The sequence below is a fragment of the Gouania willdenowi genome, chromosome 20 (assembly GCF_900634775.1).
Source record: "Gouania willdenowi chromosome 20, fGouWil2.1, whole genome shotgun sequence".
Lineage (NCBI taxonomy): Eukaryota > Metazoa > Chordata > Actinopteri > Blenniiformes > Gobiesocidae > Gouania > Gouania willdenowi.
Genome location: NC_041063.1, coordinates 17,120,437 through 17,145,610, shown reverse-complemented (window position 1 = coordinate 17,145,610; position 25,174 = coordinate 17,120,437). Strand labels below are relative to the sequence as shown.

The 25,174-nt window shown below is 37.1% G+C and overlaps 2 protein-coding genes across 4 annotated transcripts; one reads left to right on the top strand and one right to left on the bottom strand.

Moving 5' to 3' along the window:
* Positions 1-351: 351 nt before the first annotated feature.
* Positions 352-19,015, bottom strand: nktr (natural killer cell triggering receptor). Of its 2 annotated transcripts, XM_028477315.1 has the most exons (17): positions 18,880-19,015; positions 15,543-15,621; positions 14,021-14,095; positions 11,274-11,381; positions 10,684-10,728; positions 9,115-9,202; positions 7,581-7,610; positions 7,215-7,360; positions 5,809-6,022; positions 5,108-5,260; positions 4,923-5,010; positions 4,630-4,778; positions 1,930-4,551; positions 1,689-1,772; positions 1,522-1,578; positions 1,023-1,124; positions 352-874 (listed from the first exon to the last, which is right to left on the bottom strand). In XM_028477315.1, exons 2-17 carry the CDS (start codon positions 15,598-15,600, stop codon positions 811-813), a joined length of 4,083 nt encoding a protein of 1,360 aa, XP_028333116.1. In that variant the 5' UTR covers positions 15,601-15,621; positions 18,880-19,015; the 3' UTR covers positions 352-810. The 2 variants fall into 2 exon arrangements, with proteins under 2 accessions (XP_028333116.1, XP_028333117.1); XM_028477316.1 differs by lacking the exons at positions 14,021-14,095; positions 15,543-15,621; positions 18,880-19,015 and adding an exon at positions 10,421-10,445 and having other exon boundaries at positions 11,274-11,334.
* A 506-nt stretch (positions 19,016-19,521) lies between these two features.
* On the top strand, positions 19,522-24,572 carry sec22c (SEC22 homolog C, vesicle trafficking protein). Of its 2 annotated transcripts, XM_028477319.1 has the most exons (7): positions 19,522-19,780; positions 20,715-20,926; positions 21,042-21,205; positions 21,342-21,521; positions 21,913-22,031; positions 22,769-22,834; positions 22,920-24,572. In XM_028477319.1, the coding sequence occupies exons 2-7, from the start codon at positions 20,745-20,747 to the stop codon at positions 23,118-23,120; spliced, it is 912 nt and encodes a 303-aa protein (XP_028333120.1). In that variant the 5' UTR covers positions 19,522-19,780; positions 20,715-20,744; the 3' UTR covers positions 23,121-24,572. The 2 variants fall into 2 exon arrangements, with proteins under 2 accessions (XP_028333120.1, XP_028333118.1); XM_028477317.1 differs by having other exon boundaries at positions 22,769-24,572.
* Positions 24,573-25,174: the final 602 nt, after the last annotated feature.

Sequence of the window (25,174 nt, the reverse complement as noted above, 5' to 3'; positions counted from 1 at the left end):
GATGCATAATTATCAATCTGATAACTTATGGCAAATTCAATAGGTGGACCTTATAACAGACTTGCTACTACCTCGAGAAAATTTGAGGTTGACGAGCTGTTTTAGCTGCTTTGAATGACGTGAGGAAATCGTATGTCATAGTTTTAAAAGACATCTACCATTTTAAACTTCCCTCTGCTTTTAGACTTTGTGTTCTCACTTTGATTTGGATGTCTCCACATCACACTTTATATGAAGCTCTTCTACCAAGTCCTGTAAGGTACAAGGTAAGGTTTGGCCTCTATAGATCAGACATCTATTTTAACAAGTGTTTTGTTCAAGTACTGGTGGAAATCAATCAAAACTAGCATGTAAGTATATGGGGCATTTATTAAATGTAACATAAGTAACAACTTGAAAAAGGCTACGCCAAGAATTAAAACACAAATTAGACATTCATACATTATGAGTTGCTACACACCCAAACTGAAGAAGTTACTGTCCTTTCAGTGAAGACTTGGCTGGAGCAAAGTCCTTAAAAATGCGTTAAACACGAGAACATTCAACATGCTTAGTAGTTGTATTTCTGTGTAGAAAAAGAATATACACTCATGTAAATTATTTACAGCAGATTGTTCACATAAAAAACAAAACAAAAAAAAAGAACCTTTTCCACACACAGGTGTTATTCTGGGGGCACAGATTGTTTTACAAATTAAATGATCCTAAAAGTTACAGGTTTATCTAGTTTTACACGCATTCCCTTACAAATTATTAGCAAGTAAAGCCCAGACTTTGTGGTTTTGTTCCCTTCTCTGCAGAAGCTACAAGTCAACTGTAGCGACTGCTGTGACTCCTGCGCCTGGACGAGCTGCGGCTGGAGGAACGATACGACCTGCGCACAGTAAGTGTTTCACCTTTTTAGTACCACAATGAACTCTATATATGATTTAGACAGGGGATATGTCTCTGAGCATTTTATAGCACAAAACATAACCCAAAAAACAAAGACAGTGAGACATTGTTAGAACTGAAGGCCTCACCAGGAGCGGCGGTCTGAGCTCCTGTAGCTGTCACTTCGTCTGCGACCTCGTTTTCTGCTCACGCTGCGACTCCGGCTGGAATAGCTGTCATAGGTGTCGGATCTACAGCACAACGGCAGGGACATTATTTTAGGAATCTCTACAGAATAGTGTTTGCTTTAAAGTATTTGGTTAAGGAGAGCAAAGTAAGAAATCATTTTTGACTGCATCATTTTGATGCAACCTGAAAGATGTTTTTGTCTGTTAGGCTTCTAAGTCCATATATATTAGTTAATCCAATATACTACTTGTATTCTGGTAAAACCATTACTACTTTTTCTCTTTCAAAATTGACCTCTATCCCTATTCTATCACACAACTTAGGCCAAATTAAAGCTTGTCCATTGTTTAAAGTTTGAATCCTTAATTCCAGTTTTCATTAGCAGTATATTTAGCATGTTTTTCTTAATAAAACACATTACTAGGTATAGTTAGTTAAAGCACTGATAAAATCTGAGACCTGGATCTCCGCCGGTGATCATATGAGCGGCTTCTGGAATGACTTCTGCTGTACGTCCTGTAACAAAGATGTTAAAAAGAGCTTTCCTGTAATTTTCTTTTTACTTTTAGATGTGTTGGGTGCAATTATCGCCCCATTAGAACCCTTTAATATCCCCGATTATGTACCTGTGGCTCCTGTAACTTCGGTATGTGCTGCTCCGTGAGCGTGATCGTCTTCTGTCACGTCTCCTGCGACTTCTACTGCGACTCCTGAAATAACAGCGTTGTTATGATCATATTTTTCCACCCTAGACAAAAAGTGTGACAATGCCTGATCTTCTGTACAAAATACAACACATAAGTAAACTTTATTAAATAACTGGCACATTTGTGTGCTTGGTCCCTCGATTAAAGGACTTTCTCTTACCTGGATGAGTAGCTGGAGCTACTTCTAGACCGGCTGTAGGATTGGGATGACCCTCTAGATGTTGAGCGCTGACTGGAAACTGAGCGAGACTTTCTGGACACAGATCTGGGCTTCTTTGGCGAGCGTGTGTGTGATGTCTCCCTGGTCACAGAAGGGGAACTTTCTTCACTGGAACTCTCCTGGTTTCTTGGCCGCTGGTTGAGCCGCACGGTCTTACGAACCTCATCAAACAGCGACCCTGGCCGGACCCGACTTTTGCTTTTTATCTCCATCCTTACACCCGGCATGCCGAGGTTGGAGTTTTCTTGCAATTGGATGCTCTTTACAGTGACGGGTGGTAAATTCATGTTCTGTAGTGCCAACATTCCTTTTAGTGGCTTCCATTTGAAATTGACCACTGTGGCTTCAGGTTTGCTAGAGTTTGATTCATCTGATGGTCCATCAGCAAAAACAGCAGATTTCTCTGAAGGTTTATCACTACTAGTTTTGTCTGAGGAGTTTAATGTGTTTTTTAGATTGCCTTCATTGCTATTGTTATCAGAATCATGTGTGACTGGAGGTTCAAGAATTTCAATGTTGTGCTCTGGGGTGCAAAGGTCCATATCCTCCAACGATTCTTGCGAGTGGCTTGCGTTATTCCTGTTCGAGTGTTGATGAGGTTCAGTGTGTTTACTACTTTTGTGGGTGTGTTCTTTTGATCTCAGTGGTGCTTGTTCTTCTTTATCATGTTTCTCATTTGCAGAGGTTACATGTTGCTCCTTGGCATCCAGGACTTTTTCTTTTATCGTCTTTCCTGGACTTTGTCTCTCTTTTTTAAATTCATCTTCCTCTTCTTCTCCAAACTCTAAAGGTGGCTGCCAGTGGAATGTTTCTTTTGGCTTTTGATGTTTTTTCTTAGATTTTTTAGTTTTTCCCTTATTTTGATGCAAAATAGTTTTATTTTCCCTACTCCGTTTATGTTTACGCTTTGCTTTCTTTTTATTCTTGCGCTTTTTCGACCCCGACACTCTATGTGGACTCACTTCTGGGGGAGCAGAAGCAGCAGCGATGACAGTAGAAATTTTTTGAGCCAAAGCAGATATCTCACCTGATGCCTTTATGGTAGCCTCATAGTCTGACTCTGAGCTGGCCTCCCCCTCCTCTTTTTCAGATATGGCTGATGCTTTGGCTGCCTGATTTTCTGAATCACTTTCGGAGTTCCAGCCGGTAGGAGCAGACAGCATCTTGTCCTTAAAATCGGTGGACTGAGTTGGTTCATTCTGTTCGTTTAGTGCAAACACACTATTGCTTTGACTAACTTTGTCACTGTCACTATCCCACTCAGACTTAATAACAACACCCTGAACTCCAAGATCCTGAGCACTTTCCTTCTCTTTTGTTTTCTCCACAGAACCACCTCCTTTGGTGAAAGAGATTTCATGACTACACTCACTTCCCATCCTGTTCTCTGATTCTGAGTGACTATTGTGGTTGCTGGCAAATGAGAGGTACTTATCTGCATTCTTTATTCCACGCAGAGATGGTAAATACTCACTTCTCTCCTGGTCTGATGCAGACTTCTTTTTTCGTCGAGATTGATTGGAGTTTTCAGAGTCTGATCGGCTGAAAGAAGATGACCTGCTCTTGTACTGAAAAGCAGATATGGACCTTGATCTGGACCTACTGTAACTTCTACTCCGCGATCGACTGTAGGAGTTACTGTAGGACCTGCTCCTGGAGGACCTGCTGTGTGATCGACTTCGAGGTTGGTGGGATTTTTTGCTTGAGGGGTCATCACTCCGAGAATTGGGATTGACTGAAATCTGTGTTTTATCTGCACCACTGTTTATGGTTTTGCTAAATGAGGAAATATTACTGGTAGTAGCTTTGGCTTTTATTTCCTGAACGTGAATGTAGGAGGGCTTCCAAGGTTTCTGACCTGGTTTCCAGCGTGAAGGAGGAGGACTGTCACTGAGGGGGATTACAGGGACACTTTCAGGAACTGGGACTGCTGGTAGGCCAGATACCGGTACACCTTTGCTTTCTGAAAGTTTCTCAGCCACAACTGGCACAATGTCTTTCTGCTTGTTTTTCTTTTTACCCTTTGAAGATCTGGATAAACTCCTCCTCCTTCGGGAAGTTGACAAGGATCTGGATCTGTGCTTGTTTCTCGACCTTGATCTTGACCGTGAATAAGAACGGGATCTGGACCGAGACAATGACTGACTTCTAGATCTAGAGAGGCTTCTTGATTTTGAGTAAGATCTTGTCCTTCCTCGGGATCGGGACCAACTTGATGAGAAGGACTTGGAGCAAGATCGTGAATCTCGAAGAGATGGTGAGTATCGACGTCTCCGCTTGGTTGATGAATAATGGTGGCTTAAAGAGGAATGATTTCCAGAAGATAATGACCTTCCATCATGGTCTGATCTGTAAGGTTCTACTGGTTTGGTCTTGGAGCTTTTCTTCTTTCCCTGTTTACGTTTTTTGGCTTTTTTCTTGTGTTTCGCTTTTTTTTTCTCTTTTTTAGACTGGCGGTGCGGACTGGACCTGTCCGAGCTACGATCTGAAGAGTGTTCTGCAGAGCGGGACCATGGGGATTCACTTCGATAATCCCATCGGCTTGAGGAATCGTCATTTAATCTGTTTAATCAAAAAATGCACAATAGAAAACAAAGACCAAACTGCAGTTTAAGTACAGGTGTACTCCTAAAATCGTACCTGTCTCCTTTGCTCCACCTCTCAAGGCTTGGAGGCTGATAAACTTTGGTTCTTTTCATTTCTTCTTTCCAGTGAGGTGGAGTCTCACTGCTTCCTCTTTCCTCCACTGATGCTGACCGGGACGTTGATCTTGTCGGTGTGTGATATCTCTACAAAGGTAAAAAGTAAAGTTAGTTAAATTTATTACATGTTTATTTACAAGCCAAAATTAGAATTCTAAGACCTTCACTAATGCTAATTCATTATAGGTTTGGAAATGACACTGTTTCTGTTCATAGTTCAAATGATCATACAATTGTTCCTCTGCCTTTGATTTTCCTTCCAGATTTGGACACCAATTGCTTCTGGTCAGCTGAGAGCGGTACTTCTTCCATTTCAACTCTAAAGAACAAAGAAAGAACCAATAAATACCGTAAGTACTTTAAATTATCTTTTTACATAGTCTAGAATCACCATTTATCAAAAGACTGAAACTGACTTCTCTGGTTTATCCTCTTTAGAAGGAATATCTCGTCGCAGCAAGAATCGGTTTTCAGGAACAGGTGGGATTTCCTCAGGCCGAACGACAAGCTTCTCTCTTTTTCCAACTTCCTCCTTCTCGTCTTCCAACACCTCTTCATCTGAGACCAATCTGTGAAAAATGTGACAAACAACCCAATTCAGGTTAAGGGAGAATCTTTTGTCTGTACAATTTCTGACAGGAAAAAACGCTTTGCATATTTAAAGTTTGAGAGACCAGACAAGTCTTTGTGCAAATGCATTTCAATGATTAGGAAGAAATTACACATACAAAGGACAGTTGCAACCCAATCAAGATGTGGCCAAAAATGACAATTTGAAAGAACAACATGAATGATAAACAAAAAGCAGAGATCAATAAAAGAGCCAATAATATTATGAGTCCCACCTTTTTGTTCAGGCCATATTTTACTTGTTAGTTTTTAAAGGGTATTTTTTTTCCTTTTTTGACCTTTTAACAGAGCTTCCAGTTAAAATTCAATTTAGGTTCCCTATAAATTAATTTTGATTACAACAACAAATCAAATGCTCACTCCCACATGTCAGCGTGGAAACACTAGCATGTAAAACTGTAACCAATACATTTTAACTGCATGTATAATTCACTTTAAATAGCCAATATGCATGTATGCATGCAAAAATAAAGATTAGAAAATATACCTTTTCTTTGATGGTGACACATTTCTGCTATATTCTGTCTTCGTTTTCCTTCTTCTCTTTTTTGTTCTTTTACTCATATGTCTCCTTTGCTTGTTATGCTTTTCCTCAGATTCGCTTTCAGAATCCACCCAGGAAGAAAGCTGAGAGCATGACTCAGGAGAGTTGAGAGACGACTCAGCAGAATGGGAACTTCTTTTCCGTTTGGCTTCAAGCACTTTATAAAAAAAACAAGGAAAAATATTAGTAATGAATCACATAATACTAAATTAATTACTAAACTGTATCAATACTAAAACAATAAATAAATGAGAGCGATGAAATGGCAGGAGTGAAGTGATACAGCAAAGTTTTATGTTTGATTCCCCACGGCATATCACAATTAATGACAGATAGACAGCAGGTGGGTTAAAGAAAACCCTCTGATTCTCATTCAACATTAGATCCTGTTACATGGCTCAGAGCAAAGCCAGCAGTGCCATCCATGATTAAACCAATAGTCAGCACAACAGATGAAACGCATAATAAAGAAAAGTAATGCGGTTTAATGGCATGTGGCTCAATTTTAATTAAAGATAAATTACAGTTGCATCACATTTATTGCTATGTACACTTCTGAATGTACTTCTTGCTATTGTGTGCATATAAAAGAGAGCCCTGAAGTTTTAGCAAACTCCTTTAAAAATAGAAATGTTAATTCAACTTTTTCCAAGTCTTTGATCTTAAATGAGCCAAAATGTGAGTGCAACAGACAGGTCATCGTATTCTGCCTTAAAGGTGCAGTCTGCAACAATTATAAAAGTGACTTTTTGTCATATTAAAAACAGGCTCATTGAGCTCCCCTGCTGCTCATGCAGCCTTTGGTAGATTGCCAGAATGCACCGCGACCGAGCAAAAAGAACCAATCAGAGCCAGGATTGTGTTTGAGGGACTGTCTGACAGCTGTTGCTCACAGGCCCTGCCCCTTTCCCAGGCTGGAGTGCCGTCTTGTTTACAGTGTGTGGTCTGGAGGAGTAGAAGATGGAATTGGTGACTTTTCTGCTTGAAAGGTGTTTACATTATGTTTGATTTGTAATTGTTACACTAGAACTCTGTGGTGCATGTGTTTTTGGTGCACTCGCGCAGCAGCCTCCGTTTGGGTGCTGTAAGTGACACTGTGTTGTTGCTGCTAGAATCTGGTGTGTGCACATAGAGAGAGAGAAGCACTGCAGTAACATGTATTTAACAGAGCATGTTATATTACTGTGATGTTGCTGTCTGGCTAACGTTAGCTTGTTAGCTCCTCTGAGGGAGGGACTTTGGAAAGTTTGAAGGCAGGGCAAGATAGCAGCGGGAGGGGGAGAGAGGGATCTGAGAGTTGCGGACAGCACCTTTAATCAGATTTGCAGGATATCTGTGACTGAACATACCGTCATTTGCAGACTTGGTAATCAGCTGCCCACAGTCCACCACTCTCACATCAGCATACGGCCTGCTCGCAGAATCAGTCTTTAGGCCCTCGACCTTCTTTATCACTTCAAAACCAGATATGACCAGACCGAAAACAACGTGGACTCTGCACAGACGACAAAAACAAACTTTAGATGCACTAAAAGAAAATGTGACAAAGCAAGCGACATAATGGAACTAAAATGATGATTAACGAACAAATATTGTTTGTACATTTCATTATTGAGGATTTCTGGCCACAAAATAATTTAGAAAGTATAATAATCAAAGATTTACATTAAATTTGTTGTGTTATCATACTCAAAGCATAATTTATTGGAAAGTACCCATCGAGATGTGGTGCCGTCTTAGTGGTGCTGTTTAATCCAGCAGTGGGGAGTCAACCAGCAGCACATGTGAAAAAAGAGGAAAAAGAACGAGGATAAGCCAAAAGCTCAACTAAACAGGAGGGCTTTTGTTCCGTAAACCACAGTGACAGGAAAAATGTCAAAAGTACAAAATTTCTTAATGCCTTATAGATTATTTTTCTTTAAACAAATTTGGAAAAAATCTAAATAAAGTCACTCACGAGTGTGTTGGAAATTACAAATATATATTCAGTGGTGCACATAAGTGTTGCGCGGTCATGCATGTGTGACCATAGTAACCAATGCTCAGTGTGTCAAATACTGACCGTCGCAATTGTGCATCTAAGATTCAGGGATAAATAGAAATGAACAACGGGAGTCGACCCCGATTGGGAACTGATTTGTTTTAGGTTCCCAGTCCGTCTGGCTGCGTCTCCAAGTATACAAATAAAACTTTAAAAAATAATAAATACTTGATATAATATTATTATATTCGTTTGTTTTTTTAATAGAAAAAAAAACCATATATATATATATATATATATAAATAATTACATTGAAAAATAACTGAAATTCAGTACTTTAAAACATGTTGACTGCTTAAAATGCTCATTTCACTTGGTTTTCAGTGAACATTTAGTTTTAAGTCGTTTCAGTTGAACGCTTACTATTCTGTGAGGCTGTAAAGAACAGACATGTTGTTGTGCTGTATCTATTAATTTTTAGTTGAAATTGAAGTAAAATTTCATGTTATCCACACATCCTGAGTCCATTGTGTTCCTCAAGGGGAGGTGGTTATTGAAAACCTGTATTTAAAAAAAAAAAAAAAAAAAGTGAGCACCAAACAACAACCCCAGTGCTCCCCTAAGGACCAATAACATTATGTGCACCCCTGTATATATCATTATATTACAATGAAAATATTCAATTTTCTTGACTTAATCTTTATGTTTAAAAATGTTTTAATCAAAAAACTCATGACCACTATTTTACTGATAACAGGAGTCTGCCCAGGACGACAACATGAGCCACTTCAACTCATTGTGACATGTGTCATACAGGAACATATTCAAAAATACAAAGTTCTGTAAAGAATGTTCGCAAATAAAAACTACTGAGAGATTAATTCAGTCAGGGTAGAGAGAGAGAGAGAGAGAGAGAGAGAGAGAGAGAGAGAGAGAGAGAGAGAGAGAGAGAAAGAAACACAGCCTTTGAGACACATTACCTTGGAAGAGCAGGATGCTAGAGTTTCTGTAAATTTTACACAAAAATGGCAAGAGAAGAAATGTAACACATTTGTAGGTAAAAAATTTTAAATAGACTGAATCCAAACGATTCTCTGCAATCATTAAATTAATCTGCACACATTGAGGAGGCTGCTGATGGTCACACTTAAACAACAGTGTTAAAACAGGAAGGAAAGACAGAAAACAAAAACAGAACTTGGTTAAGAACAACAGAAACAACACGGTTACTCAATATGAGACATTCAGTTTAACTGAAAGTTACTCACATGAAAAACTGTGAACCGTTTGTGTCCTTCCCACGATTCGCCATCGACAACAGGAAGGCTCGGTCGTGTTTCAGAGTGAAGTTTTCATCTGTTTAAAGCACAGAAGCAGCAGTGGATGTCTCAATGTGGATTCATTTCATCAACCTTAATGGAAATCATACAGGAAGTGAAGGGAACTCATTCACAGTCTCACTAGCTGTCCTTTTATAGTGATACACTGAGAGTTAGTCTTAATTCACATGTTGACCTATGTTCACTGGTAAAAGAAGCTGTCATTACATCATTCATGTCAAACATTGCGATTTCTGGTCAGAAAAGTTTATATATAAATTGATTGGACAAATTTAGACAAAAAATGTGATTGAAATAACTTATTTAAGTTGTTGGACACCAAAAAGATGCTCTTTTAACCTTATTTGGTGATACATCTCATGACTCCTGCATAGATGGCCAACGCTTAGTATCATTATAGAATGTCATTCAAATTTTCAGGTTATCATTTCTGGTTCACTAAGTGACTTTAAATATCTCACCCGACTGATGTTAGGTACCTGCTCTTTAATAGGAAAAAGATGAACAGAAGTTGTAGTGTTACATACACTTAAGTATATATCCAAAAACCAGAAAATAAAAGCAACATGAAAAAGCCAGCTCTGTTACAATGCAATTCAAATCAGAATTAAATGGGATGCTAGATCTACCACATTTGGTTCTCAGGAACTGTGGATAATGTTGAGATAGTAAAGAAGAAATAGGAAGACTAGGCCCAGAATTCTACTTGTATATTCGAGCAGTTACGAGACGATAGCATCTTTATGGACACGTTAAAAATGAAAACTTTAAGAGCTTATATAAATTCTAACAGTGTATAAATGAGTACACTGTCTGCTACTTGAGTGATACCTTATATCGTATTGAGAAAAATAGGAAAAACAGTACACATAAGGAGTGGGGGGTTCAATGCAATGCATTATTATACACAGGGTAACCGTGAAACAACAAAATAAAAAAATTGTGAAAACTAGGAAATTCTGTCTTTCAGTCATGCAAGTCCCACAACTTAAAATCTAACCATGTAAAGCCGAACCCGTTAAGCAACAGAAAATTGTCCAGGAACAGCTCATTACTTGACGCTACTTGATGAGATTCTGCCTTACACACCAGGGAAGTCAGACACATAAAAATTCAACAGAAATAATAGAAAGTTTTGGGCAATTAAGAAAACATCTGTAAGAATAACAAACATCTGAGGGAGGTTGTGGGGACGATGTTGGCATGGTGTTACTGAACGGTGTACATCGCTTACCTTCTCATTTTTGCAAAAGACCACTCTATAAATAAAAGAATATGTTGAAAGTTTTAGGCAGGATAATTGTAGATTCAGAAAGAGACTCTTCATGCTGATTTGATAAAGTCTGCTAGCGTTACCATAAATAAGACAATGATCAGAAATGGGAATCCAAAATGAACATGTTAATACATCCCTTGGCACATGCAACACTGACCACACCAAGTGTTTTAGCACTACAATAATCACTAACACATTATAAAGCATGATGTTTCCAATACCTTCAAAGTATCCACCATAGATGGACTCCCCTCCTCTTCCATTCCCTACAAAGAATATCACAGAAAGAATAAAGAGCAGGTTCTTTACAGTAAATCATTCAATGCACCGTGTACCAAATTAAAAAAAAGTGCTCCCTCATCACCTGTTTGTGCATTACAAACAGAAAGAGACTACTGTATGTTTAGGGAGCACATTTTAAATCGCACACGTTCAGAAATGTTTGTGATATCTCAGCACTATAGAGAGATTAATCGCTTTCATCAGTTTTTTTGGCCTATTTAATTATGCTTGTAAGTGATATCATTAATTCTTTACAGTGAAACCATGCAAAGCAGCATCATGACGGGAACATTATTTCCTACCCAGAGGGGATTTCATTCATCCTACAAACAAAGCAGGTATGCAATCTTTTTTCTTTTTCCCTGCAGCAGCATTTGGCTGCACTATATTTGTTTTATTTCATTGTAAAAAATAAATAAATAAAAATAACACTAAACAAACCAGGTTTTGCAGAAAGTCTGAATGTGTAATGAAATTCATTTTTTGTCACTTATAGAATAAACAAGGTCTAAAATAAATAGGGTCTTACCTTCTGTAAAGTCGCCCCCTTGAATCATAAAGTTTTTAACGACTCTGTGAAAGGTGGAGCCTTTGTAGCACAGCTTTTTCCCAGTGATTTTCCCAGTTCCCTTTTCTCCTGTAATCACATGCGTTAAAATAAAAACTCATTAAACTTGACACATACAATTAGGGTGTTGAAAAAAATTGATTTGGCGAAATATCACGATATTAAGTCGCGCGATTCTCGGTTCGATTCAAAATGCATCCATATCATTTTTTTTTTTCTTTCCCCCCACCTGGCATGTTGCGCTGCAGTCATGTGGCACTGCAGTCATATGGCCCTGCAGTCATGTGAAGCTGCAGTCATGTGAAGCTACAGTCATGTTGCGCTACAGTCATGTTGCGCTACAGTCATGTGACGCTACAGTCATGTTGCGCTACAGTCATGTTGCGCTACAGTCAAAGTTGGTTTAAAAGCCACAGGCAGATTGTATGTTATTTCTTTATTTTAAGTTGTTGGCACATGGCATGTTAAAGCCAATGTTTTGAGTGTAAAATATGCCAATAAAATATATTTTCATACATAATGTTCTCATGAAGGTGTACACATTTACAGATTAGTTGTTTTTTTTTTTTTTTTTTTTTTTTTTTTTTTAAAATCGCAATAATCACCTTATACTTGCCAGATCCCAGGCAATACACACCCCTACAACCACACAGTCTAACACTGATACTTTATTATAAAATTGCATTTCAGTCTGTTTCAGTGCTTAGTTACATGTCATTCAGCTCATTCAATATTCTAATGTTATTCCTTAATAGACTAGTAAAATTACTAAAGTATTACTTAACAACAGTATCTAAGGTTGATATGAGCAGGAAGAAATGTGGCTTTTGAAACCAGTATCCTAGTCTTTATTGCTTCACTGGTTCCAGGAAAGTTCTTTGGATTTGGTTTCAGTTGACCGTTAAATCTTGGAGGAAGTCTCAATAGGTGTGTATTACACCTTGGCCCCACTTCAACGGTCTTAGAACAAATACAACCTTTGTTTTCCCATTACCTGCTTTGAATACCAATGTATTCAAACTGATGTAGTAAAAAGTGAGAGAAAGGATTGATTTGCAGGCCATTTTCCAAATTTATGGGTATCTCTGTGCTGACCACGGTTACTAAAGGACAGTCTGTTCTGCTTGGTGGGATGGGATATCTAGGGAACGACTCAGCAACTCTCGATCCATTCAGAGTCCATCTGTCACGACACTCACGCCTCCTCTCGTCAAAGTATTAAATGACCAGCGTGGGCCAGTGAAACATAGTATAGTTCGACTAATACAGCAGGCAACATCAAACTGAAAATTGACTATTGCAAGAAATGGCATTTTGTTTTTACCAGTATATCATAAATCTGGTCAATCATATTGCAGAAACATCAAATTAAAGGATGCATGAAGTGGAAATGTGGACATTTATCAAAAATAAAATAAAATAAAAAAAGAACTTTTTTGCACCATTTTATACAATCTATGTTCGGCTGAACGTGGCGTGAAGACGTTCAATCCGGTGCAGTGTTTACATTGGTTCCTACCTGATTTTTCTAGGTTTTATTTATGTTTTTGCAGAGCTTCTATCCACATTTTCTTTAATATCTTTTTATTTATTACTACAGCCAACACAAGGATATGCATTGGAGCGACTTTGGACATGTATGAAGCAGTTAGTGTGAGCTCTTATTGTGCATCGGAGCAGCTACAGCCGGCTGCACTGTTTGTATAAAATACAGGACAGAGATCGCGCGACGCAACACTGGCGAGTAGGAGACAGAGTGGATTTACTGAGGGACGAGTCTGGGAGAACATCAAAGCGATTTAGAGAAGAAAAATCCGCTAAAGAAGTGTACGTTGCTAACTGTGCTAACTGCAATAGCCCGACGTCATTACTACTACCAGCTGTGTGTTCCTGTTCCTGTCAACTGGGTTTTTCTACTCCTGAATGCTTCACAACAGGGGTGTTAGTGGTATGGGAAAACTGCAAATCACTGCAAATATCAACTTTAACTTGAATAATTGTAAAGTTCTACTTCCAAATAAATCTGTTAGAATTAGTTTTTATTAAGTGCATAGATGCCAATATCTATGTTTGGATATGATAGTGTAAAATTACTCACAATTGCTGCATAATTTCAATTTTTTTTTTTAATACATTTTTAATATCCTTTTATGATGTTGCTCCTGTGATGTAAATGCATCCATGTTTTAGTCTTCTATTATGATGTTGCACCTGTTGTATTAATTTCTACACTGCTCTGTACAGCACTTTGTGATTTTGTCTGCAAAAAGCTCTTTATAAATAATTACTTACTTAGTTACAATACATAATTTCCATGAAAAGTTTCTATTTTTTTAATATTGCCAAAATTCCTGAGCTGAAGTTCTCATGGATATTTGGCATTAATCTTTATGCCGCTTTGCAACCCTACCGAGATATCCACAACTAAATTATTTGGTCATTTACACAATAATTTATCTTTTCTCACTAATTTTTACTTTCCCTTGCAGGCCGATTTGGATGTTTTAAAGGACCTAACTTGGCCCCCGGATCTTCAGTTTGACACGTGCTCTACAAGGACTTTAAAAGTTACCAGACTAAACCTTGAGTATTAAACATGATCTTTTCATAGAGCTTGAAATTAAAATTCCCTTCAGGTACCCTTTATTGTTCTGCTTTAAGATCTCAAGGGCATTTATGTAGCTCATACGTATAGATACACTACTCACCTGTGCACAAACTGAGAAAGTTTTTGCACGTCTTGGGACAACTGTCCGAAAACAGTTGGAAGACAATACGCCCAACTACAAAAACACAGAACAAAGTTCATAATGAACAAAAACAATACAATCATTTTATATCATGTATTGTAGATCTTTATATACTTATTACTGAAAAACAATTATTTATTAAGCTTACATAGTTAGTAGAGGATCATTTTTTAACTACTTATATTTTTGGAATTGAGACAAAAATACAGAAAAATCCATCTACCGTCCATTCTTTGGTTATTCCGCTTCAAAACTAAATAAAAAAATAGAAAAAATGAATTTTTTTTTTTTTGTTTTATTAATTTCAAACCAGAAACAGGAAAATGGAAAAACCAGAAACCAAACAAGCAGCGTTTTTCTGTTTTAAAATGAAACCTGGTTCTGTTTGTGCGATTTTTGGATATTTAAGGGGAAACTAGAACGAGAGCTTCATGTTTTAATCTCACCACAGACTCTGCTGCGTATGACGAAAAATGATCTTGTATCATATGTTTTCCACCTCACACTGATGGCAGAGGCGTAATTTTTGTGTCGATGACGTTTCGTTATTTGAGCTATTAATGCTGGAAGTCCAAATTTGTGAATATCTACCAACTTTACCGAACAGTCCAAATAGTATCCAGATAAACTGGTGACTGGGCGGACTTTGCCCCCGGTCCAGATATTAAAAAAAGCCACGCATAAGTCACATTACAGGTGAATTAAACTTTATTAATACAGCAATAAATCAAAACCAAAAAAGTTATGTTACGTAAAATATGAACATGATATGTGGAACCAGAGGTGGTGTAATGAATCTACGGGTGCTCCTTGTTTCTTGTGATCAACTTCCATGTGTTGACGGCTGATGTTTGCGGTATTTATATCGTGCAAAATAAACACTTTTACTGCCCTCAAAAAAGCTGTAATTGTTTTTGCAAAAGTGTCAAATGTTAGAAGTTCTAACATCAGTTGATAGTCAGTCACCAGTTTTTTACCAGGATGTTATTTGGACCGCAACACCGCAAAACAAAACATAAACGTGAGCAGCTTTTTACAAGCTAAAACATCCACACACTGGATAAAAACATGAGCAGGACCAGAAAACTGCTGAAATCAAATATAAACAGTCCTATTGTGTGAGTAGACCTGGTCCAGGACTTGTGGAGGGAAACGAGGTGCAGCGGACTTCAATTCTCGCTCTAATTTCCCCATAAATATCCAGATATCACACAAACAGAAGAAGTTTAAAAAATAAAAAGAGAAAAACGCTGTTTATCTGGTTTTTCTGCATTTCTGTAAAACAAAATAACCACACTGTGTTATTTTGATTTGGTTTTAAAACGAAATAAGCAAAGAACGAAGGGATTCAAAAAGCTTTAGCACCATGATTTAAACAGGCTTGAAGTAGTTAATCCAGCATTATTGAAACTATTCAAATAAGTATTTTCTAAAAAGTGACTTAAACTTCACGAGGCAAACTAATACAGTAATTCCTTACCTGGCTCACGGTTCAGTTCCACATCAAAGTAACACTGAGGGCGATCTTTCACACCCATTGTGCCCAAAGTCCCTGTGACCTAAATGTAAAAAAAACAAGAACTGTTTGCATCTACTCTTAAGTCAGTTTGTAAATCAAATGTCGAAGAGTGTACAAGAAAACAAAGTGGAGAATGAGCAACAGGAGAGAGGTCATCGAGAGAAAAGGGAGGAGGGGGCGATGGGAGGGTTGAGAGAGGCCTGAGGGCCAGGACATGTTTTTTTTTTTTTTAAATATGCAAATTCAAAAAGATTACACAACAGAAGCTTATTCTACATCAATCCAACATGTTTAGAATGTGCGTCACCGTAAAAACAAACAAAACCTGATTTTACTTTTCAAACATTATTAACTGTACCAGTGCCTAATTGTGAATAAGGAACTAGTAGTGTGCAAAACAATAGTAAAATATCCAGAACTCTCGCCCTTACTTTTTAATTAGTATCTGGATAACCAATGCAGCACAAGAGAATATTATTTTACCGTTGCAGGTAATTACTTTTTTGAGTGGCTTGTGTGACAAATGTGTGTTCATGTGTTCCCAAAAGCTTTCCAGAATTTAAAGCCATGCACACATGAAATTATTACTCTTTAGTGATTTGGAATTTTAAGTGTTGTGAAAAATGAATGAACAAATATTAAATGCATTATTCACACCTTATGTTGCATATCTAAGGAAAAGGCAGAGCTGGCTGAGTGTCAAAGTTCATTCTTAAATTGTTCTAATGAAATGAGGACAACATTCAGTTAAATATGTGCTTCTTTGTTCCGTGCTGATGTTACCATTGGATAGCCCATAAACAGAACAGCATTCCAGCTTGACCGATATCATGTTACCAACCTTTAGAGTCTCTGAATGGAATTATGACAATGTGACTCCTGCCTGCTATACTTAGCCAACAATAAAAGGCTTCACGTTCAAAATAATCCTTTTACAATCCAGAACAATTAGAACAGCTATAAATGTAAAGCTCATAAAGACATTAGTCATTATGTGGAGTGTTTAATATTAACAAGCTTTTGGTAGAATGTACTAATTGTTGCACGCATGTTCTCCCTGAGCATAAATAGCTTTTATTTCAAATCTGACAGAATTTGATTATGTCTGCTTTTTTGTGTATATTAGGAGTGTCCCGATCCGATATTGGTATCGGTCCGATATCAGCCAGAAAACATACACACATATGTATGTATGTATGTATATATATATATATATATATATATATATATATATATATATATATGAAATATCCGATATAAGTGCTCCGATAATGTATTCATTTTATTCAATTGTAGAATGCTGTAGATATCATGTTGAAGGTTAAAATGTACTGTGTGTAACCAATTGGTTAATAATAAATGTGTTTTTCTCATACCTACTGTTGCCGACTATTGTTCTCTGTTTGAGTAACATCACTTGATCAAGCCTTTTCTAACATTCCACACTACAAAATAAGTTGGGCTGTAACGATTCACTCAACTCCCGATACGATTCGATTCACGATACGATTCTCTCACGATTTATTTTACAAAATGGGACTGTAGACAAATTTTTTTTTTTGGGAAAAAAACTAGAAAATACGGTACTATTTTCCTTTTATTTTTCATTGTCAAAAGAATTCCTTGATAAACTATTCAAAACAATACAATTTAACTAAAAATAAATCTTGAATGAAATAAATAAAGGAATAATACAAATGAAAATTAAGCCTATTAATTTAAATTCTGGTTCTATAATAAACAATGCAAAACTGCATAATAGTTCTTTTTCTTTTTAAAAGTGCAACTGAAAATGTATTTTGTGCCTTAACAATTAGACTTAAAAAAAAAAAAAAAAAACCTGATTGCACTGATTTACGTCATATTTGTTTGGACCAGCAGAGGGCGCTGGTAACACAGTGGTCGGTTGGCATGCAGATATCTTGCAGTGAAGAAGAGAAGCTATGCTAGCAGACAGAGCTAATAGAAAAACGTGACTTTTACAGATATTCAAATAATATTACAGATATTCTTTCGGTGCTAAAGGGGTAAGGAATCATTTATTAATATATTTAAGAGTAGAAGGCGGCCAGAAAGAAAGTATTAGCAGACTCCGCCCGCCGCCTACACTTGTGGTTAAAAAAAAAAGTACTGCGATTCAATTTTCAGAAAATCGATATCAACCGTGATACCTATGAATCGATTTTTAACTGCCTTACGATTAATCGTTACATCCCTAAAAATAAGTAATAAAAGTATGCATTATTTGTGATAATATCGGATCGGATCGATATCGGTATCAGCCAACACCCAAGGCTGCAATATCGGTATCGGAAGTGAAAAGGTTGTATCGGGACATCTAGTGTATATTGTACATCTCTATATGTTAGTCCTACAATGGAATGAAAATTAAATAGGAGAAAAAGAATGAAAGGCAGGGTGGCACTTGTTAATATTCAATTATATTCTATGTGGCAATTAATTGACCTTTCAAAAAAAGAAATGAATAAACACTTCTTGGATTCATTTTTTTAAAATTTGTCAAACAATAATTTTAGAAAAAAAAAATAAAAAATATTTATTTTTATCTGTTATTACCAAAAGGTTTTAAAAAATAATCAGTTGTCAGACTGGTGTGGAGATATAGCATTTAAATACAATGTTAATTCATTATTGCATATGACTCCAGCAGGTATTGTCTATATTTTTGTAAAGAGCTGTAGAAACACAATCATGCATTGAAACAGTAAACAAAATTACTGTAAACCAACAGCCTAAATGTTGTGGTTTAAATACATTTTTTAAAAAAGCATTTAATTTGATTGACTACATGCATACATTATCATATCAAATAAACTGCTACGGCTCTCTGGGGGGCAATAATAACACAGTGAACAGGAAAGCTGGAAATAGAACCTAACATATATATGATTTGTAGTGCTTCTTTATCATTAATGATTTCAGAGTAGTTCAGTAACAGGCCAAAAAAGACCTCCTGAGCGGCCGGTCCTAGTCCGCAGGCCATAGATTTGAAACACAGCTAGTTAATTTAAGCATTTAATACACGAATGTAGTTGAGAGCAGCTGTGCATTGTCCATTACATTTTACAAGGCATAATTAGTCCAGACTCTTTTACTATTATCAGTGATGCAGTTTAGAAATCAGTGGTTACACGGCTAACAGCTGCTAAGTGCCATGCCACCTTAACACCTTTAAAACGACAAAGACAATTGTCAACAGCGAGTTAAATAAGGCCTGCAACGACAACGTAACATTATAAATCACTGAAGTGACTTAAAGTAACATTGAACGACCTACCTCGGTAATAGAAGCTAGCCAGATTAGTAGCTAGTCACAGTAGGTTGGTGTTAGCTTGTGTTGCTAACTTCCTCTGAACGGGTTTCGCCTCCAGACTTAAGGGGAAATTTAAGGGAAAACCTTTGGGTAAGATACCGAGCAAGCAGTTGTTTTTAATATTTAAATATTTTTCGTCACACAGGGAAACACCCACACTTCTCACAAACAACAACTTTCTCATTTGTTATTCTAGTTTTTCTTGTTGTTCTTGACCTTCTTGTTCAAACAACATATAATCTAATAAAAAAATTGTCATTGCAAGATTGATCTAATGACTTCTTCAAATGAAAATGTAGCATTTGTTATTCTTTGCTGCCCCTAAATGTGTAGCTGCTTTTCAATATAATGATTTTTTTATTATTATTTTTTTTTTACTGCAATCAAACTCCTGAATTTCTTACAAATGGTTATTATTATATTCTTCTTCGTAGATTTTACGGACAAAGTATCCCTTAACAAAGAGATTCCAGGATAAACAAAACATTTCCAGACAATAAGTATTAGTAATAAAAACGAGTAATTGTAATGTTCTAACCAAAAATATCCCTTAAACCTCTCCCTTAAACTTCGCCTCGAAAGCTGTTCGTCTACTGGTGTGTCCCTTATCTGTTTCCGTACGGGTTTGTTGTGGTGCGTAGTACCAGGAACAAGATTCAAGTTTGTCCAGAGGAACCAGTATATTTATAGATCAAATTCATTAAAAATTCAAACATTGTTGTTTAGTTATTTTCAGCCCAGTAATAACCTGTTGGTGAATACGCAGCTCTGCCCTTACCGGACCGTGTTTGTGCTATGATGCTAGCAGTATGCTAACAACACAGAGTTGATCAAGGTGGTGCACCATGAAACCCTTAACAACGAGGTAAGCTGTCATTACACGTCAGTGCTGCTTTTAAAGGGAGTTGCTCTATATTCACTGGATTTCATCTGCAGTTTAAGTCACATAAATGAACAAATTGATTCGTTTACAGATTTACGTTATTATTTGTTTTAGGTTAGCAACAGCTGCTACATGAGAAACAGCCCATCTTAGATTATGGAAACATATGTTACCACAGTCAATGTAACCCACTCTCATAAAACTATACATAGACATATATGGATATAAAACTTAATAAAAGTAAGCCTGTAAAATATGTTTGGTTATTTATTTTGTGTTTTTGGCGTATGGGGTGCACGTTCCTTTGTTCTTTTCATGCTAATATTTACATGGACACGTTACAACATAGGTGTCAAACTAGATTTACATTTAAAGAGTAAGGGATCAGGTAAATTATCTTAAACTCAGTAACTTTCTATTCACAGGTTTTTTTTATTTTTTTTATTATTATTATTTTTTTATAAACAACATATTTTTAAATCAACTACTATAATATTTGACAGCCTGACAAGCAAGATTTGGCCCTCGGACCTTGACTTTAACGAATGTGCCCAACAACGTCTATTTACTGAATATAAGGGGATTTGATCGTTATTATTAACTTTTATATTTCCTATTCCCATTAATAATGGGATATCATCTCAAGCTTGTAGTTGTATTAGTAGTAATTATAATAATAATGGAAATAACACATTTGTGTGTTTGATTGTTTTAATTTAATTTTGTTTAAATAAATAATAATTTTAAGCACCACCTGGGGGGTTCAATTTACCGGTTTACTACAGTAATTTTTTATACAAAATGTGTAATTTCTTTGCACTTTTTTTTCTCGTAATGCTACTGATCAGAAAAGGGTCTAACTTCCTGAACACACGGAACACCAAACTCACTCTCTCTCTCTCTCTGTCCCATGTAGGCTGTGCTGTCTCCATGGACCCAGGGGATCATGCCTCTGATCCTGTTTGCGTTTGTGGTTCGGGTCAGGGATGGACTTCCTCTTTCAGCTTCCACTGACTTTGAACACAACCGTGAGCTCCAAGAGAGGAAGCAGCAGCTCAAGACCATCAGCAAGACACTGGCCCGCCTCCCTGAGCGAGGGACGGTCAAGGGCCAGGAGCTCAGCATATAGTAAGAAACGCACAGAGCTGAGGGAGATCATGGACGTTGGTTGCTTTATGTCACACGCTCTCAGACCGATTGGTAACAAACGTCTTTTTTTTTCTCCCTGCCCTCGTCTGTTCAGCTTCCAGTCTTCAGAGGATGTGTCCTACATGGCCGTGTGCCACTGCAGTCTCCCTGTTGCTAAGGCCTTCTGTTTTCTGGAGGATCTGCGGTGGGAGTTCACAGCGTGCTTCAATAACTCCGTCGTCTCCTCAGCAGCCAGGCCCTATCCATTTTTGGAATTTGGTGAGTCGTGTTTCATGATTCAGGACTCTTAATTAAACGAGTTATCCTCACTGTGGAGGCTTGTCAGTAAAATAAAAAAAAAGCATTTGTAATGAATTTTCAATTGGATAAAATCCACATTACTGTTTCTTGTCAGACCGCACCATTCAGAAACTGAAGCAGCAGTACAATCAGATTGGGGGTCCGACCCTTGAGGTTACTCTGGCTGAAGTTCTTGAGGATCTGACAATCCGTCCACCACAAGTCATCAACTTGGATGATTTAGACCTAACTAATGGAGCTGCTAATGGACACTTGGACCAGGGCTCCACACCTGGTATGACTCTAAAGCTGCGTTCACACCGAATGCGTCTTCTGCAGCACCGGACGCGTCTGCTGCACGAAACATTCCGCACGTTTCACAGGATCCAAAAATTTCCCCATTTGCTTCATATGCGCGTTTCAAGCAAAGCACCGCCCACCAGCCACACACCCAGCTTGGTGAGTTTCGGATCGGGCCGCACCGCCGCACGGGAAAGATTTTGCCTCTGGGACGCGTCTATCTATTGACTTTGTATGTAATCTGGTCACACAAACATTTCGTGACGCATCCGGTGTGAACGCAGCATAAGCATCTATACTGCACAGCATGATATTAATGGACCTGGAAGCTGATGTTTAAATACCTTAAACATGGTTTTTGATTGTTTGTTTTTATTATCCGACAGGTTTGAATCAAAGGCTTCAACCGGTGACGGCATCAGGCATCCTTTCTCTTGTCCTCAATATTGTGTGTGCATCGTTAAATGTGATCCGTGGTGTGCACCTCATAGAGAACACGTTCCAGGTACAGCCAGAACAGTGTTTAAATATTTAAATTTAAAATGCACTTTTTCACATAATGGTGCGTAAACTACACATAGTTGGAGGCAAGTGTTTACCAGCTTTTTAATTTTAATTGATAATGAATTACGGCGTAATTGTAATTAAAAAACAAAAACAAAAAACTGTTGCTGTCGTAATTGTAATGAAGTTGTAATTGACTTTGTAATTTTAATTTCCATAAAAATTCTATAAAAATTGTCAATTGTAATTTAACGCTAAACTGGGGAACCATTTTACAGAAATACACCAATGTAATTAATAATTATTAAAATATGTTTCATATCAAGCTTTTTCCTTTTTAAAAAAAAAAAATTTAAAACCTATGTTTTCATTGATTAGGAAGCCAAACAAGGTAACCAATAGATAGGAAATAAATTAGATGATAGATATTGGTTTTTAGTGCATTTTACAGCTGATTTAAGACCCGTTATGATGCTAACACAAGAGGAAGGTTCACTTTTATTAGGTTATTTATTACATGCTCAGTAATTGTGATTAATTGTAATTGAACTTTAGACATTGAGAATGCAATTGTAATTGACTTTCTGAGGATAAAAAAATAATTGCAATTGGAAAAAATGCTTGTAATTGTAATTGAACATGGGTAATTGAAAATGCAACTGACCCCAACCCTGCCAGCTTTAGTGCTTTAAAAGAGGAAATACAAAGGTCCATATTGTGTATGTGGATATGTTTCAGGATGATTATGAAGCTATTTGGAACGTCGGGGCGTTCCTGCTGGCATTTGTCTGCTGCGTTTTTCAGGTAAAAAACCAATGGACTCTTCACCACCAGGAGTTTAGTGTTACCAGAGAGTCGCTCATGTTCATCCCTGTCCGTCCCTCTGTAGTGCCACCTCTACCTTTTCCACTCGTCGCTAAAGAAAGTGAAGTCCTGCGTTCTCCTCAGCAGCATCGTCCTATGCAACCTGTTCCTGCTCGGATTAAGGAACGCGTGGCAACTCATTTTCCACATTTCCGTCGCCTCCCTTTCCACCGTCCTCATCGTGACTCGCAAACTCCAGGACAGATGTGATGACTGTGGGGTCTGAGGATGGTGGGCCAGGCAGTGTGTGTGTGACAAGGAAGTAAACGGTTGGATTCACACCAGTCATGAAGATTCCCATGGAGTTTTGTTTTCATCTCTGAAATCCAGATGAAGTCCATTATTTTTGTATACAACATGTACTTGCACTTTGTGTATAATGTTTTTAGGAATGTAAACTGTTGAAGCAAATATTTCTGTGTTTGAAAAGAAATGTTTTCATAAACTTAAGACAGGATAGTCAGAGTCGCCAACCAAAGTTTGCTATTTTGTAATCGATGATAACTTGAGTATCATTCCTGCTACTGCGAGCTTTAGTGACTTCATTCTCATATTAACGTGTGATGATGCAGGTGCTGGTTGGTTGTTCTGTTGCATGATAGAAAAATTTGAATTTAAGGGCTTAACCATTTAACAATTTATTATTGACGAGTGTATTAACCTTTTTTACACACACATCATGCGATATGAAGACAGAAGTGCCACCAAGGGGTTTTTGGTATTGAAACGTTGGGGTTCATGTGGTTTCTATTGTAGTTAAATTGAAGGCAAGAGCATTGAAAGCACTGATTGTTTTGTTCATTATTGTGTCATTGTTAAAAACTGCACTATTAGGCTTTAATTGTTTGGGAATCGATCTGTCTGCCTGCTTTTCTTACCTGGCTGTGTTGATTATTTTTGGTTTGAGGTTTGTTTAGTTGTCTTTTCTGGAGCTTTCACATCAATGTGCACTAAACACATCACATTAGTGGACCAATGGAACCCTGAATGTCCCTTTATGCTATTTTTTTTATGAGCTTAAGTATCTGCCTAGTTGTGTGACTCATTAGTAGCCTTGCTTAAACACTGGAACTAAGGGAAATCTGTTTGACGTTTAGTTTGTTGGACCATTTAAATGTTAGTTTTATCGTGTAGCACCAGATTATCTTTAAGTATTCATTAGGAAACTTGTCTATCCCTGATTGAAGGTCCATGGGAGTATAGAAAAAAATTAATACTAGTGATAATTTAATGTTCTACAATGATATAATTTGTGCAACAGTTATTGGATGTTGTGATTACTTCAATATGAGTAGGAACATTTCCCTCATCACAGGATATAAACAAAATAAATAGTAAACATGAATGTTTTTTGTTTAGAAAGAAGAATCTGCCTCAGGGTCTTTGAAATCAATGAATAAACATGTATTTGCTGAAGTTTGACAAACCAATGGTGGAATTGAACTGTGCAGCAGAAACACGTGGTAGATTTACGTTTAAATGGTGGAAGCTTACATTTTTCAACAGGGTGTTTTGTGGACAGTTTCTCAAATTTCAGAGCTTTCATTTAATGCATATGGGTTTAATTTATTGTTGCTATATGTTACTATAATCTGCATTCTTTATTGTAGCTGCCTAGGAATGTGGTGATAAAGAGGCGTAAAACTGACATTTCGTCAATAAATATTGTCTTTTTAAAGTTGTTTATATTTATTGGAAATACATTGTGTGTCACACTTTTTCACCTTGACTAGTGTGTGTGTGTGTGTGTGTGTGTGTGAGAGGGTTGTCACTGGCACTTTTTTGCATGAGTAAAATCACCTGCAGTTCCACCTGGGTGTTATTGTTTGGTACAGAGCAGTGTTCATTTTGTTGAAAAAATGTATAGCTGTAGTTTCCTTTGACTACAGTTTTTTAAGTGACAATTACGAGACTATGACTAATTTTAAAAAATGCACATGAACTAAAACCTACCATATCAAAATATATTGATATGTTTGACTAATAATGGGCCGAAAACCAATCAGAACTCACGTGATCATGATCACATCAAATCTGTCTGTGTGTATTTACAAACATTACTACCATCCCATATCAGGTTAATAAATGGTAATCAAATCTTTTTTTTTTTTTTTTAAAAAAAGGCATCAACTCTTATGCTTTGAATTTTAGTCAACTATATGACAGCTTCAGTCGACTAAAATATTACTAAGCGTCATTCAGTTTACTAAAACTGGACTATGACTGAAATAGCCATGATGACTACATTTTGTCGCATTTTAGTCAAAAAGACTACGACCA